The sequence below is a fragment of the Mandrillus leucophaeus genome, unplaced genomic scaffold (assembly GCF_000951045.1).
Source record: "Mandrillus leucophaeus isolate KB7577 unplaced genomic scaffold, Mleu.le_1.0 Scaffold57, whole genome shotgun sequence".
Taxonomy (NCBI): domain Eukaryota; kingdom Metazoa; phylum Chordata; class Mammalia; order Primates; family Cercopithecidae; genus Mandrillus; species Mandrillus leucophaeus.
Genome location: NW_012106141.1, coordinates 7,758,168 through 7,778,021, shown reverse-complemented (window position 1 = coordinate 7,778,021; position 19,854 = coordinate 7,758,168). Strand labels below are relative to the sequence as shown.

Sequence of the window (19,854 nt, the reverse complement as noted above, 5' to 3'; positions counted from 1 at the left end):
AAGTGGATATAATTAAACACACACAAACACACAAGTGCATGTAAAACTGGAGAAATTGGAATAATGTTAATAGATACGTAAAACTGGAGAAATTTGAAGAAGGCCGGTAGATTGTACCAATATCAATTTCCTCGTGTGATATTGTACTTTAGTTATGCAAGATGTTACCAATTAAGGAAATGGTTGAAGGATATGAGAACCCTCTTTGTATTATTTCTCGCAACAGCCTGACAATCCACAGGTATTTAGAAATATGTTAATAAAATAAAATTATACAGCAGAATGCTTATCAAAACACTGGAACTGAGACAGATGCCCAATAATGATGTAAACCTATATGACAGTATATTGAGTAATTAAAAATAATACAATCCTATGTTTGCAACATAGAAGGTTGTTCACATTCACAAAAGAAGAGGGACTTGCAAAACATGCAAGTACAGTCCAATTTTCTTTATAAAATAAGGAGCATTTGCAAAATTATACACCAAAATGCCATCAGTGTCTCTCTCTCCACGTTAAGATCATGAGTAATTTTTTCATGTTGTTTCTCTATACCGCCTCTTTTTTCCTTTAAAATGAACAATATCACCCAACAAATATCTAAACAAATATCTATCTTTGGATGGGGTTCAGGTAAATTCTGTATAGCTCTGGAACAAAAACCAAGACAAATGGAAAGACATTTCAGTTCAACATAAGGACAAATGAGCTACCTGTAAAAGCCATGAAACATGAACCACCACCTTGTGAGCCCATGGCCTGCCATGGGAATGGTGTTCACCAGGGCCTGGTGAATTCCTTATGAGTAATCCTGTGAATGGGAGACTGGCTTGTGCAGGCTAGGAGGTTGGACCCAGTTGCTTTCCCATTCTAAAACTCTGTGCCATTTGGTTTGCAATGAATTTAACAGATACCACCTCTTATTTCAAAAGCCCCTTTTAGGTTTCAAAGCACTTTCACATGTGCTGGTTTATACTAATTTTAGTTTGCTACTTAAAAAAAGAAATCTTATCCCTATAAGAGTTCTATAGAGTAAGCAGGGCAGGTATTACCACCTCCATTTTACTGAAGAGAAAACTGAGGCAACCAGAGAGTGATGTTTAATGTTATGGGGTGAGCCAGAAATGAGCTATGAGATCACAGTTCCTTTCTCTTGACTCACAGCCTCACCCCTCTTCCCTCTAATACCACACAGCCTCTCCCTTCCCACCAGGGTTTGGAAACTGGGTAGACCTGACATAAAGATGCCTGTCTAAAGATGATGGGTGCCGGTTGAATGAAAAACCAACAATGCTTGGCACAGATGCTAACAACTCACCAACAATGATAATACCCATCTGACTGTTCCCACGAACTTACGTGGACTCAATCAATGTCAAGTAACCCGTCTGTCAATTCAGCTTAAACACTGTGATTGAACAAACCAGTGGCAAACTTGAACAGCCCAAGAGGCTGGTGCCTGTAGTTGAGGATCTCAGTCAATATACTTGCCCTGTATCTGAGTCCTCCCATAGTCCCAGGGCAGAAGCCCACAGGTTGGGCTTCTAGGCCAGTTAAATAGTGAATAGGGTCCATATCAGGTTTAATGAAGCAGGGCTTTGTTACTTTCACCAAAGGAATTAACACAGGAATTTTGTATTTATTTTGCAGTGGCAGCAGATTAAGCACTTCAGCAATAATGTGGCAATTCACCAAAAGAGGTCTTAGTTAGGTGCTATCTGACACCATGAAGTTAAGTGGGAAAACATACACATGGAAAAAGTTTATATGTTTTAGAAAAATAAATCCAAATTTTAGATAAATGATACTCTTCACAAAGTATACTAAACAAAGGACATATTTTCATTGGCTGATAGTGCTATTTGCATACATATATCATTTTCTGTGTGCCAAGCCCTCTGCTGAGAACCCCTCCTCACAACCACTCCCATTCAAGTCATTACGGGAGGAAACTGGAAGTTTCGTGAGGTTAAGGGTATTTCTCCCGAGTCACACAGCCACCAGGTGGAAGCAACAGGATTCCACCCGGGGTCTGATGACTCACAAACCAGTATACTTCACCATTACTTGTTCTCTCAAAATGTTGAAAGTATATGCTCTTTTTATAAACAGGAAGTAATTAAAATTTCTTTATAATGGCATAATAAATCACTTCAGGGGATGGAGAGTTAACTTGAGAACAGTTGGAAAACAAGGAGAAAAACTAGGCTGGACTTGACACATAACACACAGAGAGGAAGAGGAGAGACAGGTGAACAGAAAAGAATACAGGCTGATTGAATCAATGGACTCATACTGCTAATGCACTAATACTAGCATTGGCTATTGTTAATAAATTATTTTTATTCTATACTACATTTATTATGGAAAGTAAAATGCAAAAAAAAATATGCTAAATTTTTCAAGGGTAAAACTAAGTCATAAGTTGAATTTCAGTATTTTTAACCTCCATTCAAAAATCAAATCCAAAATGAAGGTGGAAGTATATGTAATTCTAAAATCTTTCTCTATTCTTGTATAAATCATAACATTCCACCTTGTTTTCTAGGAAATGAAGTTTTATTGGTTAATATCAGCAAGATGGAAACTTTCTCAAATAAACCATTTTATGAACTTTGTATATAGACATTATAAAAAGACATAACTTTAGATTCTAACATGAATATATTCATAAATGGACTTTCCATTTTGCATATTGCTGTTTCTTCAATTATTTAATACTACACTATACTTTTGGTCTTTCTCAGCTGAGTGTTTATACACATATTGACAGTAATAATTTTTCTGGGTGTCATTTAAATTCATACACATATTCCACAACTAATTACATAAGTTAATCTTTTAAACAACAGTAAATATTGGCAAACATCAAGATTTTATGTATGCTGTGCTTATAAACATGTATCCTTTCAACAGTGTTAATAAATTATTGATGAAGGTGATAATATCACAGATACTTAAAATACTTTTCTTCTTAGCTACATCAAATTCAGTCTCCAGTATTCAATCTAGTCACTCACTCAACAAACCACTGAGCACCTATCATATTCAAGACACTGTCGTGGGCAGCAAACAATCACTGAGCACCTCCCATGTGCCTGGCACTGCTCTCATCAGCATGATGACTACAGTGACTCAAACAGACAGAAGTTCCAGTCTTAATGAGTTCACATAAATTCCTCGAGAAAATTAGGTAGCAGAAATGGAGCTTGAGGTAGAAAACTGGTTTTGTCGTGGCCAGATGGCCTTAAGCAAATTATGTGAATCTCTCTGAGTCTCAGCTCCCTCAACTCTGAACTCAATATAATAATACCTGTTTTTATCATATTATATTTGATTAGAAAAAATGCTAGTTTATATGTGGAAAAAAAACCCTACTTATTCTTTGGTCTTGGAGAAACTGAGGTAGTTGATGAGGAATAAATGTTTTGTCCTCATTATTAAATCCTTCAAACTATTTCATTCCATGATTTCCATGATTTAAGCTTTCTGCGTTTAATGCTAACCATATGTAACGCTTGCTGGGTCACCATAAGGTCACTTCCATACCTAGCCACCAATTTCAAAGTCTGTGTTACAGGCTTAAGATGCCGTAATTATGTATGTTTCCCCTTATTGTGGAGGGAAGTTCGATTTAAATTATAACTTAGTGATTATTTCGTTTAAAAACACAGAGATGCTCCTTGTTGACTAGTTCTTTACAAACAGACCTATTGCAATTGATATTTATGAAAATCTCTCAGTGATTTTCTTTCCTATGTTGTTCCGTGATGATGCTCTTTCATTGTGAGAATGAAATAAGAGTGAGGTGTAGGTGGGTGTGTCACAGGACCACAGGACAACCATTTCCCAGCACTCAGCCCCACGTCATTGATTAAATCAAAGGAAGTGATTAGTTCCAATCCAATCTCCCTGATTTAGCTTCCCAAGCCCCCACCCGGGTGGGGTGTGGCAGGGATGTGGGATTTCCAACCTATTTTTATAAGCCCAGCAAATCAGAGTTTCACTTTCTAAACAAAGAGGTGCCAACCTTGAGACTCTGCAAGAGCCAACACAAACCAGGCATTGTACACAAGTGAAAAGAATATAATTAGCAAAGTTATAGTCACAATTAGGAAATACCTTCTCGGAAAAGTTTCCAGTTTACTCTGAGCAGCGCTCAAATTACCATTGTGCTTAACAAGGCCTCCGTCTCTTGGCTGGCTCAGACCTTTCCAACAGATCTAAGAATCCCAGCACCATCCACAAAACACAGACACCCAAAATCTAGAGCTGGATCTATATTTTTTTCAGTGACAGATGTGAGAAATGTGCAAACGGAGACACCAAAGTTACAATTAAAACATAAGAAACGTACTTTCAGAAATGACCAGGCAAGTGTGAGCTAAATTATTCTTTCTCTGAGCTCTTTCTTCATCTTCTCTAGCCCTTCCCCTTTCCCACTCTCAAGAGAGGCTAGAAGAGAGAGGCTACAAAAGCAACAATGGGTGCTCACTTCATCTCCAGGATCTCCTCCAGCTGTTTCCTCCTCTCAATCCGGAGGTTGGCCAAGTGCGCTTCTTTTTCGGCCAGGGACTGCTGTGTGGAGGCGAGGCGTGCTTTGGTGGCATCCAGTTCCTGTCTGGTCTTCTCCAGTGCATTCATCAGTTCCTCTATCTGAAAGGCACATGGAGCTCTGTGTGTTATTTCTCCTTCATTCAAGCACAAGACATCCCTTGCTAGCCTGTGTTCCAAGAATAAACACAAAGGAATCATAGGGATCCTCAAACTGGGCCGCTGTGTCTTGGAGCCCTTTCTTTCTTTGTCATTGAAACTATGAGGATGCAAACACCTAAGAATGACATAATGGACTCTGGGGAGTTGTGGGGAAAAGCTGGGAGGAGGTTGAGTAATAAAAGACTACACACTGGGTTCAGTGTATACTGCTCGGGTGATGGTTGCACCAAAATCTCACAAATCACCACTAAAGAGCTTACTCATGTAACTAAATATCACCTGTTCCCCCAAAACCTATGGAAATAAAAAATTAAAACAAAACAGAACAAAAATCCTTAAAAAAATGTTTCAAACACAAGAAATGTCCAAATTTCTCCAAGGTCCTTGTTCAATTGGATTGCCCAATAACCTTTATAAAAACTACTTAATGTATTTATTAGAATTGGGGGTGAATGGCTTGACCCAATTTCAACCTCTGTTTGGCAAAAGTCTCAGATACTTCCTCACCACTGAAGGAAGGCAACACTCAAAAGGCATTTTGCCCAGCACAATATACTTCTGTGTGTAGGCCCCAGAGTACTTTGACAGAAAGAATCTACGTGTTTCAAATTCGGTCACATTTTAACCTATCAAAGCCGTGTTTGGTAAAAGCTATTCGATGTCCAGGGAGCCTCAGGAGTCCCTCTCACCTCACCTCCCAGCCTTACATTCAGGAAGCAAGGTTTGGCCAAAGGTAAACAGAATTCCAGCCACAAAAGGTTCAAGTTTGGTTTGCCCCTGAAGTTTGAGAGGGTTCTAAACTTGAAATAAATGACATGTAACTTTTATAGGGTGCTAATACACCATAGAAATAAGCCAGACTATCAAATATCCAGGGTTTTCAGCCAGGTCCCAAAAAATGAGACCCGGGAGCCCTGAGGCAAAGCCTTATCCTCCCCAAACCTTTGGGGACTTTTAAAAGGCAACGCACAACAAAAAAGGCTGGTGTTTATGGTTCCATTCCAAAGACTTCCGTGGAGCAAGCTGGTAAAATGCCATCCCTTGCACAGATGTAGGCTGTGTCCACCCTGCTGATCCAAAATCATGATTCCAGGAAGTTTCTAGATTCGAGTTGATGTTTGGCTTTCTAAAACACTCCTTCCAGCTGAACTTGGCAGAATAGGCTCATCCATCACTAAAGTCAACAGAACGCCCTTCAAAATGTGTCAATGACATGTTAAGTTCCAATTCATAAAGACTTTCTACACAATTTCTGCAGTTTTACATGGAATTTATTCAGAATAAGCATTATAGTTTACATCCAAGGTAAATTACATGCTTTTAAGATTTAGAAAACCCTTCATTTTGCCCTGATAAAAAGAGGAAATTTAATGATCATGTAATTTAAATCAAAGCCAAAACCAAAAAGAGTTTAAAAAGCAAGGAATATAAAGAACGACCTATGAAAGTGACAAAACCACCCCTATTTAACTGTAGAGTAAATTGCATTACTCTTTAACTTTACAAATCTATAGTTTAAAAAGTATTAATAAACTTTTTAGTTTCTCATATAAGTTCACAGAACATCACAAATATGACTAGAAACCCAAAGCAATATGTGATGAAGTTAAAGCAGAGTTTTAAGTTTTCCTCCCTTTTTCTATTTTTGATACACCCAATAGCATTGACCCCCAAAAACTCAGAATTATGATCATTCCATATGCCAATTCAGATAGTCTGCCTGACCCTCCATATGAGATGGTCTGTGTCCTCATGATTCCTTTTCTGTCATAAATCGTTCTTTATTTCAAACATAATATTGATTTCAGAGGAGTGGGAGGTCTCCATTATTCTCATTTGTTCAATCTCTCTCATTCATCGAAGCTGACCTATTTGCAATCTGTAGACACGGAGTTATTCAGCTGGGTTTCCAAGTCTTAGATCACCTGCCACCGGACCACTTAGGGCAAACACTAGCTAGTTCTACATTAACCCAACTTTAAATGACACTTTAACCTAATGATTTCAGGCTGCTCCAGCCATTTCAGCAACAAGCACATGGAGAAACCTAGGCACCTGGGAGACATAATCCAGAGTTGTAAGTGATGGAGATGCCACTGGCCTCAAACATCAGTAAATGCTAGTATCAGATGAGACGAAACTGCTCCTCTCAACACCTTGGAAGCAGAGTTTTAAAATAAGTTCCCAGGCCAAGCTCCTCACTCTTCCTAATTTGTGTGGCCCTGGACAGTGAGTATTGCACACCGAGGACCATGTGGGGCACTGGCCTCAGAATACATCCTTCTAGTTCTCTCTGTGACTTTTTGCAAACAATCATTATACCCTTGAAATCTCAGTTTCCTAGATGATGCCCATGAGTTCTTCCTGTGTTTAATATTCTAGAGACCTGAAAGCTGTTTCCTTTGCTGCCAAAACAAGAGCCTTAGAAAGCAAAAAATATGTCCCCCGGTGTGGTGATCATTAGGGTGGTTTCACAATATCCTAGTTCCCTTCCTTACAGGCACGTGGTAGGACTACATTTCCCCTCACCCTTCGAATTGGCTGTGGCTTTGGCCAATTAAAACCACTGTCATTTCCAGGTAGAAACATTTAAATGGTAGCGTTCAACTCCAGCGTTACCCTTTCCCTGCCATGGTGACTGTGGAAGCAAGTTTCAGACGACATCATCTTCAGCCTGAGTCCCCGAGTGACCACAATGAAGCCCAGGGCAAACCCACATCACATAGGCAAAATATAAACCTTGTTGTGCTTCCCCACTGAGATTGGGGGTCGTTACTCCCAGCATAACCTGGCCTATCTTCACTGATGAACTGTCTGATTCTTTTTTTTTTTTTTCTTTTTTTTGAGACGGAGTCTTGCTCTGTCACCAGGCTAAAGTGCAGTGGCATGATTTCGGCTCACTGCAATCTCTGTCTCAGCCTCCCGAGTAGCTGGGATTATAGGCGCGTGCCACCACACCCAGCTAATTTTTGTATTTTTAGTAGAGATGGGGTTTCACCATGTTGACCAGGATGGTCTCAATCTCCTGAACTCGTGATCCACCCGCCTTGGCCTCCCAAAGTGCTGGGATTACAGGCGTGAGCCAACTGCCTGATTCTTATCAAGTTCTCTATGCCTGCCTCCATCTCCCCACCACAGTCATCTCTCATCAAGAGGAAAGTGCTTGTTATTCTTGCTGTCACATGGTATTTCTACTCTTGCAGGCCACAAGTAACTCCCTTCTTGCCAAATGTCTTTTCTTAATGTGTAGTTTGCACAGCTAAACACATCCCCAAGTCTCTATCCCTTCTTGGAAATACCATCTTAACTGACTGATTGTATATATGTAGTTTGTGTCTTCATCACCAGATTAGAACCATGGCATTATTATGGTGTGAGTGACATGAGCTCCTCATCTTTCTCAGCTTCCATTTCCTCATCCACATTTACCTCAAGAGGTAAATAGGGAACCCTATTGCTTGCCTATCAGATGATTGTGGGCACATTAAGTGAGATGATGTAGCCCATAAGGCATTTATTCCTCTTCTTCTGATACCAAGAAATTAATTTTTTTTCTGATAATAAGAATAAAGTGTGGCCAGGCACAGTGGCTTATACCCGTAATCCCAAAACTTTGGGAGGCCAGGGCCAGTGGATCACTTGTTCACAAATGGTGACCCCAGGAGTTTGAGACCAGGCTGGGCAACATAGCAAAACTCCATCCCTACAAAAAGTACAAAAAAAAATGTAGCCAGGCTTGGTGATATGCACCTATAGTCCCAGCTACCCTAGGGGGCTGAGGCAAGGGGATCACCTGAGCCTGGGAGGTCAAAACTGCAATGAGCTGTATTATGCCACTGCACTCCACGCTGGGTGACAGAGTGAGATCCTGTCTCAAAGAAAAAAAAAAGAATAAAGTATATTCATTGTAAAAAATATGAAAGATCCAGGTATGAAAATGGATGAAATCTTTCTTCTTAAGATTAAATAATAACACCTTTTTTAGTTAAGATTCTCCCAAATCCCACCACCTAGAGGTAAACATTATAAACATTGTTATAATTTCTCTATGTATTTGTGTATACATAATTGAGATGCTACATATAAATATATACATAATTTTGTATATAACTGATAAATGATGAGCATTTTTCTTTTGTAATTAAATTGTCTTTTAGAAATACAATTTTAATGTGTGAGCAGTGCTCTATCCACTCCTCATCTTCCTGAAACTGATGCTTCTCTTAGTGTTATGGTCTGAAACTTTATGTACCCCCACAATTCATATGTTGAAATCCTAACCCCTAAGATGATAGCATTAAGGGATGAGGACTTTGGGAAGTGATTAGGTCACGGGGGCAGAGCCCTCCTATATGGGATTAGTGACCTTATGAAAGAAGCCTAAGGGAGTCTGTATATTCCCTTTCACCATGTAGGGAAACAGCAAGATGTTAGCAGTTTGCAACCCAGGAGAGGGCCCTCACCAGAATCTGACCATGCTGGCACCTTGGTCTTAGACTTCCTAGCCTCCAGAATGTGAGAAATACATTTCTGTTATGTATAAGCCACCTACTCTATGGTATTTTGTTAGAGTAGCCCAAATGGACTAAGACACTTAGGAACCTGTTCCCCTGTTTATTTTGCAAATTACTCATCTTCCTGCAGCCCATAACTGGGTCTTTCTCCTTGTGACTCCGTCCTAGAGGCATTTCCACCATCCACATAGAAATACAGGGAATGCAATGAGGTCTGTCTCCACAGTTCTCACCTCTACGTAGATACCTCTCCAAACCTTATCTTCTTTTTCCTCACTTGACCTCTTTCACATGTACCTAACCACCTGTTGATCACTTCCATCTGGATGTCCTAATATTACTTTAAACTGAGGATGACCAAAATCCAACTCTTGATCCATATACACCTGCCTAACCCAAACCCCTATCACCTGTCCTCACCCTCCCAACTTGCCGCTCCCTAACACATCCACCATTTTGGTCCAAGGCCCTGACCTTTTCTCAGTCATTCATGTTTAAGACCTCAGAGCCACATTTATCTTCTCCTTCCTCTTTTACTTTCCATTCATCACCAACTCCTAGAGTTCTATTTTGGAAATATTTCTTGAATCCATCATTCCCTTCTATCATTACTTTTGACACCCCAAGCTCAGGTTGCTTCCCCTCCCACATGTATAATAAGGTTGAACATAATTATGCATGCATACATATATGTATATATATGTGGGCTTTCACATATATATACATATGCTCATGTGTGTATCCCTAGCCTCTGTCTCTACCCTTACCCCTAAGTGAGGACACGGCTTTGCCCGATCATCTGTAACAATAGTACTTCCAGTATTATATGAAGCAATGATTGTAGAGCTCTTAGTGCTGAGCCTGGCAAAGATGAAAACACTTAGTATATTCTTAACACAAGAGGCGGAGCAGCACAGTGACTTAGAAACATAATTCAGGAGCTAGACTGCCACTTACTAGATGTATAAATTCACTCTAAGTGAATTATAACTTTTTTTCCCAGGTGGAAAAATTGATTTCATGTAAGAAAAATAAAATAGTATTTACATTTAATAAATAATATTCAATAAGGACTATTACAAAATTATAGAATAAACTGTTTACCTTCATGAAAGAACCTAGACAAAATTTTCTAGGTTTCTCAACTAAACTCAGAGGCAAAATTTGCTTTAAATATGTATTAATTATTACCATTGCTATGTGAAAATTAGGTTATAGTAATTTTTACTCAAATTATATTAAAATGCCCAGAATATGGATTATTTGGGGACAATATAAGAATAGAATTGACTTTATAAAAAATGTTAGCTTTAGGGGATACATATGCATGTTTATTACATAGGTATACTGCATGTGGGAATTGGGCTTCTATGTGTACCCATCACCCAAATATTGAACATTATACCCAATAGGTACTTCTTCAAACTTCATCCCCCTTCTTCCCTCCCTGCTTTATAAAAAAGAAGGAAATCAGGTCCTTTGCAGCAACAAGGATGGAGCTGGAGGCCATTATCCTACACGAACTAACTCAGAAGGAGAAAATCAAGTACCACATGTTCTCACATGTAAGTGGCAGCTAAACAATGAATTACAAAACTCTGAGCCTCAAGTACCTCTTGTGAAATGGAGCTAATAACATAACTTAGCTCAAAGGGTTTTTATGATGATTAAATGGGTTCACATGGGCAACGCTCTCAGCACAATGCCTAGTACTCAGTAGTGCCACAGAAGTGTCAGCTCTTATTAATGCAGTGCCCAGTAAGTATTCAGCCCATCTATGTCTGCATATTGCTCCATTCACCAATGCTCAACCACACATACACATGCACATATACCCCTGGACTGCCCTATATTCACTCCTCTGCTTACCAAAACTGCCCATTCTTTAAGGCCCTGTCTACACCTGACCCCCTTCACAGCTTGCAGTGATCAAAAGCTGGAGCTCTAGAAGCAGTCAGATCTGGGTCAAGTTTTGGTTCCACCTATAAGATCTCTGACCTTAGGCCAGTCTTAACCCAATGTTTCCTAAACTTTGCTGTACGTTAGAATCCCTTGGGAAGCTTTTAAAAATGTTGATGCCGTGGTCACACTGCTCCTAATTAAATCAAAATATTTGAGGGTGGGAGCCAGGCATCTGTATTTTATTAAAGATCCAGGTGATTCCAAAGTGCAGCCAAGTCTGGGAACCCTAGACATTACTGACCTCTCTAAGCCTACAGATCCTCCCCTATAAAGTGGAGAGGGGGCAGAAGCAGCCACACAGGATTGACATAAGTGTAAAGTGAAATAATGCATGGCAAGTACCCTGCCTAATACCCTGGAAGGCACCAGCACGTGCCCATTCCTAGCCACACTACTTTCACCCAACCTGAGTGCCTTCAGTTTTCATTGCCTGCACCCATTCTACACAATACTTATGCTTAGTTGCTATAGTACAACTGGATTACAATCCCTGGAGGGCAGAGACTGTATCTCCATCTTCTTTGGAAGTCCCTTCAGCACCTGACATAGCACCAGTATCCACACTCAATAAATACCTGTGCAATGGGAGGAAGGGGAGCACAAAGACGTGATTCTGAAACACCCTCCTTTGACCCACTTAGTGCAATGATGAATGAAGTGTAAGTCCAAACTTGATACTTTCCTACCCCATAAATCAGTGGTCCCTTCGCCATCCTCAACAAATGCCCTTCAAGTTCTTGCTCTCTGTTTGCTTCAAGCACCTTCTCTTTGCTATGGGGACGAGGGGGCTCAGTTACTTGGCTCCTGAAAGGATGGAGGCCCTGAGTTCGCTGCCACCTCAGCAGCTGCCTGGAGAACCCACGAACTTGTGAGTTTCACAGAGACACAAAAAAGATGTCTCAGGTTCTGCGCTGGCACAGAAGCATGTGGCTTTTAGTCCTGCTATGCATTCCACAGGCTCTGTCCTGGGACCTGGGAGATACACACTCCATTCCTTCATTCTACCACCTTGCTGGGCATCTCCCACATGCCAGGCACTCTGCTGGACACTAGCCACAGGTCTGTCTTCAGAAGGGTTTCCACAGGGAAGTTGGGAATCAACAAATTACTTAATCACAATTGTGATTTTAAAGAAAAGTACTGGGTGGTGGAAAAGAATAAAACAACAGCCCATCCTGCACTAGGCACTGTGACTGGCCTCCCTAAGGCAGGCAACTCAAGTAGCCTGGGGAAGTGCAGGTGGTAGCCCTGGCTGGAGGAGGCCCTGTGGTCCCATTCTTTAGAAAAATGCTAGTTGGAGAATCACAGTAATTAAGAGACAATAAAAGCTTTTGACAGTCCAGCAGGAAAGTAACCCACTTGTCTCTATTTAACACAGCATGTGCTTCTTCTAGAAGTACATCTATTAGTAATTCACCAGACAATAATATTTCCTGGGGAAAAAAGTATTAGAAAAGGTGTTTAATTGCTAAAATGTCATTTTCAGTGAAAACAGGATTCAAAGCCACCTCAGAAGTCTTCTAGAATATTCCAGATGTTTCACTTAAAATAATTTCCTAAAAGGTCCTCAGTGTGGCAAGACTGGAATTCTGATTTTATATCTAAGATTACATTTTTAAAATACATTGGCTTGGTGTTACATATCTAGAACATAATAAAAGTTTCTTCAAACTAGATGTTGATTTGGCCTCATCAATTACAAAAAAAGAAAAAAAAACCCTGAATAATTGTGTCCATTTCTGATTGTATTAGTCATTCCATGTTGCAGATCATTAAAACTCTCTTTTAAAATAGTTGTTACCAGGAAATATTCAACTGTATTTGAATAATTCATAACTGTTCACTTTCAGAATAATGAAGTCATCACCTGGCTTTCTAAAACGTCCAGTGTTTACGCATGGCTCTGGAGAAATCATTGGATCTTTTAAAGTGAACAGTGGAGCCTTAAAACAATAAAATAAAAAACCCGTTTAAGACCTTAAATCATTAACATGTGTCGACTTAAACTTACACATACATTTGTGTTGTTTAACTAAATATTTGAAAACCAGCCTCTCTCTCAGTTATCTGCCAGGACCCCACTCCGGGTTCCATGCATCTCTTCCTGACGCGTGGCAGCTTCCTGTGCTTTTCAAGAGGCTTGCTTGGCAAGAGCTGATCCTCAAATATTTTGATAAAGCTATTTTTTCCCCTTAAATTATATGTCAGTGTGGAGTTGGTGTGTATTTTGTGTTAATGATTTGGAATTTTTAAAGCTATATTTTAAAAACAGACAGGCTCTTCTGAGTTAGGCTCCACCATCCATCCTGGTTTCCTGTCTTCATTCCATCCTGAGTGCAAGAGGATGGTAGTTTTCAGTTTGCACCAGAACACAGAGCCAATGAAACCCCCACATCCCAGGTTGCAGCAAATCTGGAATGTGAATTGGTCCTGTGGGAATAGCTGGACTTGGCCCAGCTCAACTCTGGGCACAGAAGGTCACCCTGAGATCAAAAAGTGAAGATAAACGCTTAAACCCCCTCCTCAGCAGCAGCAACTTCTCTGACAGTGATGCTGGAGGCTGAAGGATCTGTTAAAACAAGGACTACTAATCTTATTTTTCCAATTACCCTTATCTGACATTTCTATCTCTTCCTCCCTCCCACCTCCCCACTGCAGCCTTAGAGTGACACCTTTTGGAAAAGGTTGAAACTGAAAATCCCCAGACTGCTCTCGGCCTGGACCTGACCATCTTTAAGACTGTGTTTGTGATTTGTTTTCTTCTCACTGAAGTTTAAGCATCAAGGAGCTTTGCTTACATTGGTTGCGTCCTTCTCCTGCAAACAAGTGCCCACATCAAGAGTTTGGGCTCAAACTCTTTTGATTTTTACAACATTTTACATCCTGCCTTTCCTCTTCTCTTCCCAGGCTTATTAACAAAACTTCACACCACAATAAGAGAAGGATAGAGAAGAAATGTGCAAAAATACATACATCTGACTTAAGAGTCTGTTAAATGAGAAAGTGTCAGAATACAAATGAATGACACTTTCTCCAAAATGCCCTTGAGCACTCTTCATTCCAGATGGGATTGGGCTCAGTGGAACTTCCTCGAGAAAAAGGCTGTGGGGATGTGCTTCTGGATATGTGGTGTAGGTATATCTCGAGCAACTGGGAGGCTTTATTATACATTTGTCACAGTTCTGCAGCGTGGCAAAGAGATGGCCTTCTCTCTAACAGCCTGGGACATTCTTGAGAAGCAGTACAGACATAGTGAAGGATGTGGACTCTGAAGTCAGAAAGCTTGGGTCCCCATCAGGCCCCAGCTACATGCTGACGGCGTGATTTTAGTAAAGGAGCTTGACCTCTATGTACGTCAATTTCCCCTTCAGTAAAATGTGAATAATAACTGCACCTTCCAGAGACCTTGTGAGGAATACGGGCACTACAACAGCAACACGCTTGGCACATAGTAAGCATGCAACCACCCGAGATTGTCATTAACAGTGGTATTAGCTTAAACACTAGTACTTAATTTTCAGCCTATAAGAGGGTATATAAGCAAGACAACGGGTTGGATTTCCTATTTTTTAACATTTTCCAAAATATGCATCACATTTTTCATCTTCAATGGAAAGGTGAAAATTTTCACCATGAAACATGCTTTGTAATAAACCAAATTAATCATATACAAAATGTGCATTGTTCATGTTTTAATCTTACTTAGGCTAAATTCCAAACATAAAGATGAAGGAACTGGAGAAGAAAATAGAGAAGCATTGCCCAATAGAACTTCCTGCAATGCTGGCAATGTTGTAACCTGTTCTGCTCAATATGTATGCCACTAACTACATGTGGCACTTCCAATGTGTCTGGTGCAAACCAGGAAATGAATTCTTTTAAATTTAACACTAATTAAAATTTAAATGTAAATAGTCACAGGTCTATTGGCTACTGCATTAGAAAGTATAATATCAGAACATCTCTTTTTCACAGCTTTGTTGTCCGATGGTGATGTTCAGAAATTATCTCAGTCTTTGTGGAACATTTACCTTTTTTGGTCATAGGAAAAAACATTTCAATTCTTTTAAATTCTGTATAAAGAATGAATTACTATTTGATCCAGTGATTCTACTTCCTGGATTTATTTTAAGGATATATAATAAGGGATTTTCCCAGAGGAATTAACTCTAAGAATATAATAAACATATTCATCACAACGTTATTTATAAAAATCAGAATAAAAGCTTGTATGTGTATAGATATATTTACATATATACACCCAATACATACATATACAAACATATATATGTATACATATCTTCAAAAAAATTAATTACAAAAATTATGGAGTATGTGTGTGTGAGTGTGTGTGTGAGAGACAGTGTGTGTGTGCGTGTGTGTGTGTGGTTTAAAAGTGTTACAAAGAAATTAAATAATAAATTATGGGCACCATATTGTTGAGATGTTGGTCAGATATTAAACACTAAGCAAAAAGATTTAAGGTAAAGGAAAGATGCTCATGAAATCTCAAGTGAGGAAAGCAGGTGGTAAACAGTAGATACAATACAATCTCAACTATCTGTTGGGATTTTTGTATATTTGTAGGAAAAACAAAAAGAGGGAAATGTATCAAACTATTCACGATGGCTTTGCTTTCAGGTTTAGGGATTTCATACTCATTATATATTTCTTTGTACTTATTGATAAAAATACATATTACAAATGTTTACAAAAAGAGTAAACCAATTTCAACTAAGAAAGATCTGCCTAGAAAATATTTCTGATCCCACGGAATAAGCAGTTGCAGGTAAACCATAGCCTCTAAAGCAGAGGTACGAAGCAGGCCTGCAGAAAAAGATGGGCCCTCTGGCGGCAGCTACAATGGCAGCTAACTTTAGCCAAAAGCACGTTAAGATGGGCTACTCTTTAAGGAAGAGGTACTTTGGTTCTGAGAGTCCCTTCAATTATACTGGTTATAATCTGGGTTCACTAGGGAGAGCCCAAGTGTTAGTGACTCTAGAGCTGTCACCAGTAATTCCTGCCACCTCCACCCTGCCCCACAATGCACTTTACTCATTTCCCCTTGTTCTCTAATAAAGTTCCTATGGGTTTTGGAAGTCCAATGTGTTCATTTTCTTTCTTGTTTTGTTTGGTGCTTGTTTAGTTTTGTCTGATTTTGTTATTATTATTTTGTTTCTGCAGCACTCAAAATAAGCTGTGAGTCCCTAGAAAATCAAAACCATTTGTCCAGGCTATTTGGCCATCTCCATTAGCAGAGTCTGTTCACTCCCATTCAACAAATCAGGGTGGTATTCTCAAACAAATTCACTTTCTTATAATGCAAGGATCAGTGCTGGGGCAATTCCAAGGAAGGAGAAGAAAACGGGGTTCCTTTACTTTGAGTTCCCAGACTGACTTGGCTCTGGAAGAGACACCTAGTGATGATGACAAATTTCAATCAGCTCAAATCAAGCCTGACTCCAAGCCTGATATCTCTGGATCCTTGCATCACAAGATCTACCTTGAGCAATAGGGAGTGGCTTCCCTGTATGTCACCTTGTTCTTTTAAGCACATGGAATCCAATGCACCCTTGCACCCTCCACCTGGCACAGCCTCTTCTCAAACACACAGTAGATAGTCAACAGATGTGGGAGGGAGGTTGGGAGGGAGAAAAGAAGAGAAGGAGCCATACTGTAGAAAGATAATCATTACTGGTGATTTCGATAATATCCTATTTGATTCTCACATATTCCCAAAGAAGCAGACCATTTAAATGATGGATAACTTAAGCTCAGAAAGAGTAAAAGATTTTCAGGTGGTTTACTTTTTACCAGGATCTGAGACTGATTGTTGAATACAAACATAATAGGAGAATTGTCAGAGAGGACTCTACTGAGAGGCTCTGGGAGGAAACCCTGGACCACAAGACCCTCAAGGGCAAGAAAATCCCTGGTTCATCTTCTCTCACATAGTCAGCACCCACAAATGCATGGATGAACATAAATTAATGATGGATCTTGGGTCCCTTTTGTTTCATTGGAGTAGAACAGTCATTATCTGTTTTGATCCCAGCACGGTTCCAAAATGCCTTAGATGACTTTTGTATTCTATTTAAGTTTTCCATTATTGTACAATAAATTATCATAAGCTTGGCTCCTCATAGTTCTACAGGTCAGAAGTCTAGGCAAGGTGTGACTGGGTTCTCCACTCAGAGTCTCATAAGGTTGCCATCAAGATATTGGCAGTCTACTTTCTCATCTGGAGCTCAGGGTCCTCTTCCAAGCTCATGGAGTTGAAAGATTATTCAATTCCTTGCAGATGTGGGTCTGAGGTCACCTTGTCATGTCCAGTTCATAGAGGCCACCTGTATTATTTGCCACACTGTCCCTTCAAATCTTTAAAGCTAGCAAATGGAGAATCTCCCTCACATCAAATCCATCTCATGCTTTAACTCTCCTTCTTCAGTAAAAGCCCAGCACCATTTAAGGGCTCACCTTAAGGATTAATTAAGTCAGGCCCACCAAAGATAATGTCCCTTTCTTAAAGTCAACTGTGCCAAATAACACACTTAATCATGTGAGTGACATCCCATCACATCCACAGTCACTATCCATAAGGTCGATGAGGCCATTCCCATACTCCGAAGGAAGAATCCCTCCACAAAATACCATAGCTTTGAAGACTTCAGCAGATAATTTTCATGTTGTAAATGCTGTCTAATCCCAAGGATGACTACACACTAGGTGAAGCAACATTCAAATCAATGACTTGATACTGACTGAATTAGGAAATGAAATTGACTTTCTTAAGAGTCATGTGATAAAAAGGTCATAATTGTGTTCCCTTTTTATAAAACAAACCATCACACACAAACACAGACACATACATTTTAAGTGTCATGTTTAGCAATAGCTACCAGTGCCTCTTTTGCTAATCCATAGGTACCACCAGCAGGTACTGGTTTCCTTATTATTATAATCCAGGTAAGTTAAAAAAATCACAGTAAAGCTTTATCATCCTCCAACTAAATATATCCTCCAGACTGCTGGCTTGGTTAGCTCTTCAGTGGGAGGAAAGCAAAAACCAGACATAATGTGCCAGAATGAAGTCTTCCGCTTCAATTTCTCCTTTATTTAAAACATTTTATAGGGGCTTTATGTTGACCCTATTGCTTCAGGAGAAGGAAATCCTCCCAAATGCGTCCCTAGGGCACAGCATCCCCCACAGTGTCTTGGCTCCCTCCTCTCAGCGATTACTGCGACATGGAAAAAATTCTTAATTGGTTAACCTTGGGAAAATCACTTCATACAGGGAAGACTCAGAACAAAGAACGCCCACCCAAACAGTCACTTCTTCCCATGTACAAAGCTCCTGGTGAGGAGTATGAGAGGCATCACATGAGCAAGGCTGACCGACAGAACTTAGCTGCATTTTAAAGCTAAATAGAGGGTTCCTATGCTTTCCTTCCATCTCCAAATGGAATAAGTACTCACGCAACCACAACAGCAGATCCACTAAACCTCGCCTCTCTTCCCATTATCAGCGTGCTGCTCAGCATCCTCCTTGTACCCCAGAAAAGGAGACTGCTTTCTGGCTGTCCAGCTGAACTAATGAGAGTGGGGGTTTTGACACTGGGCTCCCGGTACCAGTTACTCTGCTTCTCACCTGCTCCACACCAGAAATTATCCCCTAGCCCCTGCCAGGGGCTATGTATTGGTCCCAAGGGAGCCTGGCAGAGAGTGGGTGGATGGCAAAGGTCAAATTCAGCCCACTCCTATAAAAACAACCAAAGTACACATCCTGCTGTGCATAATTTTCATGCTTAAAATCAGCAACTTTTGTCTTTCTGGATTATCTTGATTCATGGAAACATTTACTGTTTATCTGAGCAGAAACAAAACACACTCAAATCTTAACATGTGACACTTTCACAACTGGGATGAAAAGCTATCTGCCAGATTGTACCATTTATATTCACATATTAAACTCCAAGCTTCACCAAATACCTGTGCCATGCTTTGGAAATAGACATCTATGTTTTCCCCCAAAGGACACATTTTCTACGATGTATGTCTTTAAACTATATTTTCAAAATAAATGATTTTTCCCTAGTAGCTCTTCTCTGATTTAAAAAAAATCACCATTTTCATTACCAATATGAGATTATAGTCTAGTCTCCTATAGAGTGATTAAACATAACTCTGCATCAAATGTAACTCTGATATCAAATAGTCTCAAGACAAATAAAAGTGAAAACATTGGATTCCTTGCTTTGTAAATGCCAAATGTTCACTCAAGGATCTAACTGTTTTAGCTGGGACTTTTTCTTTCTTGTACAGCTTCTGAAATATTTAAATTGCTTTGTTTAAAAATATTTCTTCTTATTTTTCCTCTCACTTCTTCAAGAATGTATAGCTATAATAAAACCATGATACCCAGAGTTCAAGAGGAAAAACAGCCTCAATATTTAAAATAAGTAATAATTATACATATATCGAAATGAACACCCCATTTTGATGGGTCACATTCAGAAACCTTAAAGGCGCCTCTATCTGGGCAATAGTTCCTTTTGGACTAAAAACAATTAGGCTGTGTAATTTTGTGCTGAATCCCTTCAGATAACTGTGTGCGCACAGCCAGGCCACTTTCTCACTGGCGTGGAGGCCAGGGCTGTCA

At 39.8% G+C, this 19,854-nt stretch overlaps 1 protein-coding gene across 1 annotated transcript in view; it reads right to left on the bottom strand.

The window, feature by feature from the left end:
- ERC2 (ELKS/RAB6-interacting/CAST family member 2) overlaps window positions 1-19,854 on the bottom strand; it is a 988,837-nt gene that overhangs the window by 377,551 nt on the left and 591,432 nt on the right. The window contains exon 14 of the mRNA XM_011998421.1: window positions 4,499-4,659. Within this exon, the coding sequence (XP_011853811.1) occupies window positions 4,499-4,659 (161 nt within the window). The remainder of the gene's footprint in view (window positions 1-4,498; window positions 4,660-19,854) is intronic.